This window comes from Spinacia oleracea, chromosome 5, assembly GCF_020520425.1.
Source record: "Spinacia oleracea cultivar Varoflay chromosome 5, BTI_SOV_V1, whole genome shotgun sequence".
NCBI classification, from domain to species: Eukaryota; Viridiplantae; Streptophyta; class Magnoliopsida; order Caryophyllales; family Amaranthaceae; genus Spinacia; species Spinacia oleracea.
In genome coordinates, this window is record NC_079491.1 from 71,379,172 (window position 1) to 71,388,015 (window position 8,844).

Genomic DNA, 8,844 nt, shown 5'->3' on the forward strand with positions numbered 1-8,844 from the left:
AGAAAAGAAAGAAAGAAAAGAAGAAGAAAAGAAAAGAGAAGAAAAGAAATTAAACTACAAAATTCAAGATGGGCTTTATTATGGAACAAGTATAGGAGAACACTAATATTACTAATCAATTAAATGAGTACATGCTAACTTATGCCCTAAACCGAGTGAAAGATTCGAGCATCAAGAAAAGTGAACTAAGGGCAAGCACTAGTCAATCCCCCTACATCCGGGCATACCATGTCAAATCTCTAGATCTTATCCACCCTTGAGAGTAGCGTCTCAAGACACCGCGAAGGCGCCAGAAAATCAACATTAGGCTACCCGACATCTTAGCATGACAACCTTGTTCCTTAAGCTTGACCAAATCCTCCCTCCACCGACAATGACTCAACTCTAAAGGGTCAAGAGGGCTTTTAGGGCGTAACGTAGGCTAGGGGTAAGGCGCGGAACAATTTTGGCCATTTGGTGCTCATACCTAAAGTGAAGCGAAATGATAGAACTAAACTCAAGCATTTTGAACCAAACACAAACTCGTACCACTTATTTGGGGTACCCCCAAGCTTATTCAACAACAATTCTAAACTACGACTCTTTTTTTGCGTTTTTTCTTTGATTTGATTTTCCTCTTTTTTTGCGTTTCAATTGAAACTTTTCTCATGCCTTGTTTTTCTCTATTTTTGGCTTTTTCAAAACTTTTATTTCTCATTTTTGCTTTTGCATCATTTATTCACTATATACAACACATTTCCCAAACTTTGCCATTCATACCAATAAACATCATCCCTCAACTTTGCATAATCATTCAAAACCAACAAACATCATAACACAAAGCTTCACTATCACTTCTAAGGGTGAAAACAAAACAAAGGCTATTAGGCTTGTAATGTGCTCATAAGAAATGAAGGGTCAAGGCTCAAATGGCTAGCAAAGGGGAAAATGCAAACAAAAATATATGAGAAAAATAAGAAAATAGAGTCCTAAACTAAAAAGAAAAATAGTCACCGAAAGAAATGCCTCTATCGTCCCCTAAAGTAGTTCGGTCGCTGTCTCGGGAAGGAAATGGTCAAACTCGGGAGACAAGAAAGTCAATGCTAAGGATCCATGCCACTCAATATATGAAAATGTGTTTGGGCTTATTTTTGAGCATGAACCTCACAAGGGAGGAAATACCATTCTCTCCGGCTTCAAATCACTAGAGAAATCGACACCATCTTACCACAAGCCAAGAGTTCATGACACATGCTACCCATAGTTCAACCAACTTTCTTGACACCAAATCCTAGACTCGACCCAAGACATTAAGAACCGTGCAAAAATCTACCAATTAGGAATAAAAGCATTATAATCTACAAGTTCTAATTTTATATGCCCCAATCAAGAATATTGCCTAAGAAAACCTAGAAAAACTTGCCTTGACAAAAGGAAATCAAAACAAAAGAAAAAGGAAGAAAATAAGAAAACACACCAAAAAGGGAAACAAAAAGAAACAAACAAAAAGAAAAGAAACTAAAATCAAACTAAATCAACCTAAAAACAAAGAAACAAGCACATAATGGTATGATTCATAGCAATGAGAATCAACAAGTAGCCAACCACACAACAAAACTCCCCCCAAGCTAGAATTAGGCCATGTCCTCACGGCCTAAAACCAAGCTAGGAGGGGCACAGCTACCCATCCAACCAAATGCCCCAACATGATGTATGCCCGTCCCCCAAAGTATGCAATAGAGTTAGAAGGATGTTACCGGAATTGTCGTGGGAGCAAGTCCCGCAAAGAGAGGTTAAAACCCAAACAAACTCACCAAAATAAAGACGGGTAAGGCAAAAGATAGAAGGTGTGAACTCACCGCAATGAAACATACTAAAACAATGCATAGAAGCCGCGGGGTGCCTCCAGGGAGCGCTCGTTTAACGTCATTAGCTTGACGAATCCCCCCCAAATTCATGGGGGGTCCTTGAGATTCAAGGAAGCAAAAGATCCAATAGAGTCTCCCAAGAAATAGTGTTTGAGCCGATGCCCATTCACTTTGAAGGACCCGGAATCATCATTCTGAATCTCGATAGCACCATGGGGGAAAACCCGAACAACATCGAACGGACCGCTCCACCGGGACTTTAGTTTTCCCGGGAACAACTTCAAACGAGAGTTACAAAGGAGGACCTTCTCCCCCTCCTCGAACTCTCTCTTCTCAATCTTGGCGTCATGATATTGTTTAGAACGCGCCTTGTAGATGCTTTCCGAGTCATAGGCATTCATGCGGAGTTCTTCTAACTCATGGAGATCGAGCAAGCGTCGCTCACCCGCACTAGTGAGCTTAAAATTCAAAGTTTTGATGGCCCACATGGCCTTGTGCTCAAGCTCCACCGGCAAGTGGCAATTCTTGCCATAAACAAGTTTGTAGGGAGTCATCCCAATTGGCGTCTTGAAAGCCGTTCTATACGCCCATAAGGCGTCATCAAGTTTGATTGACCAATCCTTGCGGTTTTTGGCAACCAACTTCTCCAAGATAGACTTGATCTCCCTATTGGTGACTTCCACTTGACCGCTAGTTTGAGGGTGGTAGCCCACACCAACTTTGTGACGGACACCATACTTCCGCAAGAGAGCCTTGAACTTACCATGGGCAAAATGGGACCCCCCATCACTAATCAAAACCCTAGGAACCCCAAAACGCGGAAAGATGATCTTTTTGAAGAGGTTGACTACCACTTTATGATCATTAGTGGGAGATGCAATGGCTTCCGCCCACTTGGAAACATAGTCAACCGCTACAAGAATGTAAAGGTTGCCATAAGAAGAAGGGAAGGGACCCATGAAGTCGATTCCCCACACATCGAACACTTCCAACTCTAGGATGGGATTTTGTGGCATTTCATGTCTCTTGGAAATATTACCCGATTTTTGACAACGATCACAAGATTTGACAAATTCCCAAGCATCCCGAAAAAGGGTAGGCCACCACAACATGCTTTGAAGAATCTTGGAAGCGGCTCTATCACCTCCCATATGGCCAACACAAGGGGAGGAGTGATACATACGAAGGACACTAGGGAAATCTTCATCCGGAACACATCTCCTTAAGAGGCCATCCGGGCACCGCCTAAAAAAAGTGGGCTAATCCCAAATATAGCGCCTAGAATCATATTTCAACTTGCGGCGCTCTTGAGTGGTGAGATCTTCCGGGATCGCCCCACAAGCCAAGTAATTAACGATGTCTACAAACCAAGGGAGTTGGGAACTCCCACCATATACAAAGTATCATCTCTCAAAGAATCCTCAATTGGGACATCATCCGGAGCAACACTCCCAAGTTCTAGCCTAGATAGGTGGTCGGCCACCACATTCTCGGCTCCTTTCTTATCTCTTATCTCAATATCGAATTCTTGAAGGAGTAGAACCCAACGAATGAGTCTCGGTTTGGCCTCCTTTTTCGCCATCAGATAGTGAATAGCCGCATGATCCGTGTACACAATTATCTTTGACCCTACTAAATAGGTCCTAAACTTCTCAAATGCATGCACAATGGCGAGAAATTCTTTCTCGGTAGTGGTGTAGTTGGCTTGAGCTTGATTGAGAGTCTTTGACATATAATAGATCACATGGAGCTTTTTGTCCTTTCGTTGACCAAGAACTCCCCCAACCGAGAAATCACTTGCGTCGCACATCAATTCGAAAGGTAGAGACCAATCCGGAGCTTGAACTATGGGAGTAGAAATAAGGGCACTCTTGATTGTGTTAAAGGCCTTGAGACATGTGGAATCAAAGTGAAAATCACACTCTTTTTGGAGGAGGTTAGTGAGAGGTCGAGCAATTGAGGACAAGTCTTTAATGAATCGCCTATAGAATCCGGCATGCCCAAGAAAGGATCGGATCCCCTTAACATTCACCGGGGGAGGCAACTTCTCTATGACTTCGATTTTTGCTCTATCAACCTCGATCCCATGGTGAGAGACTTTGTGCCCTAGAACAATTCCTTCCTCCACCATGAAGTGGCATTTTTCCCAATTGAGCACCAAGTTGACTTTCTCACACCTCGCAAGGCACTTCCCAAGATTGATGAGGCATTCATCATAGGTGGATCCTCCCACCGAAAAGTCATCCATGAACACCTCCATTTCTTCTTCAAGCATATCACCAAAAATACTCATCATACACCTTTGGAATGTCCAGGGGGCATTGCAAAGCCCAAATGGCATCCTCCTATAGGCAAAAGTCCCATAAGGGCAAGTAAATGTAGTTTTCTCTTGGTCTTTCGGGTTTATGGGGATTTGAAAGAACCCGGAATAACCATCAAGAAAGCTAAAATACTTGTGTTTGGTTAGACGTTCAAGAATTTGATCAATAAATGGTAGAGGAAAGTGGTCCTTCTTAGTGGATAGATTGAGTTGGCGATAGTCAATACACATGCGCCACCCGGTTACCGTCCGGGTGGAAATGAGTTCTCCATGTGAATTCTTGACTACCGTCATCCCACCTTTTTTTGGAACCACATGGACCGGGGATACCCATCAACTATTAGAAATAGGATAGATAATCCCGGCCGCCAAAAGCTTTATTATTTCCTTCTTAACCACCTCTCCCATAGGTGGATTAAGTTTTCTTTGCCTCTCGCGATGTGGTACGGCGTTGTCCTCAAGATCTATATGATGCATGCAAAGGGTTGGGCTAACACCTTTCAAATCTCCAATAGTGTAGCCCAAAGCCCTTTGATGACGTTTCAAGACATGAGTGAGCTTGAGCACTTGCTCGTCATCTAAAGAGGAATTGATAATCACGGGGTAAGAAGAGTTGGGTCCGAGAAATGCGTACCTCAAGCTCGAAGGTAGAGGTTTTAGCTCTACCTTGGGAGCTTCCTTACCAATTTCGGCTGCATCCAAAGCTTCTTTCCCATCCAACACAAGCATGCATTCCTCGGGTTGAGCGCAAGGTGGTGGGGCATCCAAGAGCTCCTTGTAGTTAGCCACTTCGAACCCTAAAGTACCTAAACCATGTCTATTCAAAAGAACCAGCTCAAGTGGATCATTAGTGGTGAGCAAGTGCTCGTGCATGTCATTCACAATGGGATCAAAAGAGTCAAAAAAGAGACATTTCTCGTTAGTGGAACTAGGATAACGCATGGCTTTGTTCAAGTCAAAAAATAAGCTATCCTTCCCAACTTTCAAGGTAATGTTCCCTTGCTTGACATCAATAATTGCCCCTGCCGTAGCCAAGAATGGGCGGCCTAGAATAATAGGGACATGCACGTCCTCATCTATGTCTAGGACTACAAAGTCGACGGGGATCACTAATCCACCAACCCTCAAGGGTACATCCTCAACCTTGCCAATAGGGTACTTGACCGAACGGTCGGCAAGTTGCAAGGTGATGTTAGTTGGGACAAGATCACCAACTTCAAGCTTGGAGAACACCGAGTAAGGCATTAGACTAACGCTAGCACCCAAATGACACAAGGAATTGCTTATTTCAAGCTCCTTAATAGCACAAGGGATAGAAAAACTACACGGGTCCTTGAGTTTGGGTGGCATTTGGTTGAGTATGATAGCACTACAATTCTCGGTTAGGTTCACCATCTCCTTTACGTCGCAATCCCGCTTCCCACTCAAGATTTCCTTGAGAAATCTTGAGTGGGTAGGCATTTGTTTTAATGCTTCCGTAAAGGGGAGGGTGATGTGCAAATTTCGAAGAACATCAAGGAATTTTGAGAATTGCACGTCCAACTTGTGCCTTATGAATCTTTGGGGATAGGGAAGTTTAGGAGTGGGGAGAGGTAGGAGAGTTGCCTCCTTTGGTATAGGAGTTTCACCTACATCATTGATGGGAGGCTCCTCTTCTACCACATCATTGTCACTAGACTCAATGACTCCCCCTTGATCCTTCCCATTAGGCTTAGAAACCTTACTAGCTCGAGGAACATCATCTAAGATTTTCCCACTCCTTGTCACTATGGCATTCATTTGCCTTGGAGTATGACTTTGGGGTGGGAGACTAGCATGCGCATGATGTTCCCTAAAGGTATTTGCAAGTTGAGCAAGTTGGGTCTCAATCATCTTCAAGTGAGTGTTGGATTGTTTGAATCCATCCTCAAACTCGACATTCTTCTTGGTTTGCACCCCCACAAACGACTCCATGAGAGCCTCAAGATTAGACTTGAGAGGCGGGAGTGGTGGAGGTGCAACGCCATAACCACTAAGGTTTGCTTGATATTGGTTGCCAAAGGTCCTCGGTCCATTGAATCCGGGAGGTGGCAATTGAGATGCACCATAAGGAACTCCCGAGTTCAAAGGATAACCCCCACTTGAGGCACCCCTAAATTGCCCAAAAGAGTAGTTATAACCCCCTCCACCTTGATGGTTGGGATTATAACCCCCTTGGTTGTATTGGCCTTGATTGCCAAAACCTTAAGCTTGACCATAGGGCGCTTGGCTTTGATAGCCTTGTGCTCTATAGCCACCTCGATTTTGGCTATCACACCCACTTCCTTGGCCATAGCCTTGGTGGGGACCATACATGGAGGGCCCTCTAGGTTGCCTAGCAAAATTAGGATTGTTAGGGTTATCATTCCTAGACCTCTCATTGATGGCATTAGAATACTCTACATCAAACTCTCCTTCATACGAAGGGCCATAATCCACAAATGACAAGTTATGAACTAAGGGGCATGCATCGGGGGAATGACTATAGTCTTGGCAATTTTCACAAAAGAATGTGCCCGAAGGCATTGAGCCATAAGAACTAACCTTGCTCTTTCCCTTAGAGAGAAGAGTGGCCGAGGGAGGAGTGATTGTAGACGGTGATGGAGGTTGGCTCGAAGCTCTCCCCGCGAATGGTGTGTTTTCAAGCTTCTCCAAGCGCGAGGTAAGCTTCTCTATCATTTGTGCTTGCTCTATGGCGTACACCGAACCCTTACCATCTTCACTCCTACCTTTCCCATCATAATCCCTTGTGCCTACATGCCAAGATTGGTAGTTTTGAACTACATCCTCAATGATTTCCTCTATTTGATCCTCAGTTTTATTCATGATGGGGCCTCCCGCGCCCGCATCAAGACTTGTCTTCGAACTTGGACTCAACCCCAAGTAAAATGTTTGGAGCAACAACCATTTAGGAATCCCATGGTGTGGGCATTCCCTTTGGTACTCCTTGAAACGATCCCAAGCTCCGAAGAGTGACTCATCTCGCTTTTGCTCAAAGGATTGGATCTTGTGGCGACACTCCGCCGTCTTCCCATGCGAGTAGAACTTGTTTAAGAATGCACTTGTCACTTCGGTCCAAGTGCGAAGTGAGTTGGGCTTGACCTCCTTGTCAAGCCAATCACTTGCTCGCCCAAGTAGAGAGAATCGAAACAATGTCAACCTCACATAATCCGATGTGACACCATTATGCTTGATTGTGTCACAATAGTGCTCGAACTGTTTGAGATGTTCGTGAGGTGATTCATTACTCTTCCCACAAAAGGGGTGGCTTTGCACCAAATTGATCAAGGCGGGCTTGATCTCAAAGTTGTTGGACCCGTTGTTGGGGCTTGAATACCACATGTAGCTTCGAATGCCCCCAGTATTCCCAAGTTCTTAACCGGGAGCGCCATGTTCTCAAACACTTGCTCACTCTCTTGTTGTTCCTCACCAACACTCAACGATGCGAATCTGTTATTGCTTGATGAGCTAGACCGTACACGCCTTTGTCTCCTAAGTGTCCTCTCCAATTCAAGGTCAAGAGGATAGAGGATCCTTTGACGAGCACGCCCCCTAACAAGCATACAAACTCAAGAAAAACTGTGAGCAATGCCAAGGAAAAAGAAAGCTAAGCGAAATTGCAATGTTTTTGTATTTTCTAATGATGAACTAATCTCAACTAAAACTCAACAACAACGACCGTTCCCCGGCAACGGCGCCATTTTGATAGGTGTATTTTCCGTCGTTGATAGAAAACAACCTATGCAAACAATATTTATAAAACCACTCAACTAACCGGTTAGCGGTAAGCAAAGGGATCATCCCAAAGAAACGGTGGTTAATGAGTTTTAAAGTCAATCTATTTCGAACAAGGCTTTGGTTTTGAATTGTCACTTTTAAGAATCTAAAAACGAAGAATTATGCTAAATTGAATCAAGAAAGGGAGATGTTAGGGAGTCGGGGATAGACTAGGGAAATCGGGGGAAATGAATTCAACTATCTAGCAATGATGATCATGCAACGAAGTGACGATTAGGCAAATAGCATCTAAAGACGAACCCGCCACCTCTCGGATAGGGAACGCTAAGCGTCTAATCCACGGACGAGCTTTCTCCTAATCCTAGATTAAACTAACTAGCATATAATAGGCACCGCCATTTGATCACACAAGATAGGCCCACAATCTCTTGCCAAACCTATCCTATGGTTCCACGTGATTCTAATCGAATAGCATTTGCAACTACCAATCAATTAGCATGGATGTCCTATCATCAAATCATATTTAATCACATGAATCAATCAACAATAAATCATCAATTTCCCCTAATTAAGCCCCTAGATTCTCCCCTTTCCCAAACCTAATTCTACTCACTAGTCATTCTAGAAATTAAGCAATCCATTAATTCTAAGCTAGCAAGCATGAAATTGAAGGAGTAAGAGAAGAGAATTTAAGAATTCAATTGCACAATCAACTAGGAATTAAGAATCAAAGTAATTTCAATCAATGAAATCAAGAATTCAAGATATTAAGGAATTGAAGAACAATCAACAACAAAGCAAGAGCAAGAATTAAGAAACTAGAATTAAATTGCAAAATTGAAGAAGAGTTAAGAAGGATTACAAATTGAAGCTTGAATGGAGGAGAGTTTCTCTCTCTAGAATTGCTGAAAATCTACTTTT

The 8,844-nt window shown here is 43.4% G+C and overlaps 1 protein-coding gene and 1 pseudogene across 1 annotated transcript; one reads left to right on the plus strand and one right to left on the minus strand.

Annotated features, from left to right (window-relative positions):
* Positions 1 to 4,500: 4,500 nt before the first annotated feature.
* Positions 4,501 to 6,039, minus strand: LOC110791878 (uncharacterized). The gene has a single exon (XM_021996648.1). It carries the CDS (start codon positions 6,037 to 6,039, stop codon positions 4,501 to 4,503), a length of 1,539 nt encoding a protein of 512 aa, XP_021852340.1.
* Positions 6,040 to 7,099: 1,060 nt separating this feature from the next.
* Positions 7,100 to 7,200, plus strand: LOC130462234 (uncharacterized; annotated as a pseudogene).
* Positions 7,201 to 8,844: the final 1,644 nt, after the last annotated feature.

Bases quoted from the DNA above. Each gene is read 5' to 3' on its own strand.
- LOC110791878 (XM_021996648.1), bottom strand. From the start codon at position 6,039: ATGATTGAGACCCAACTTGCTCAACTTGCAAATACCTTTAGGGAACAT.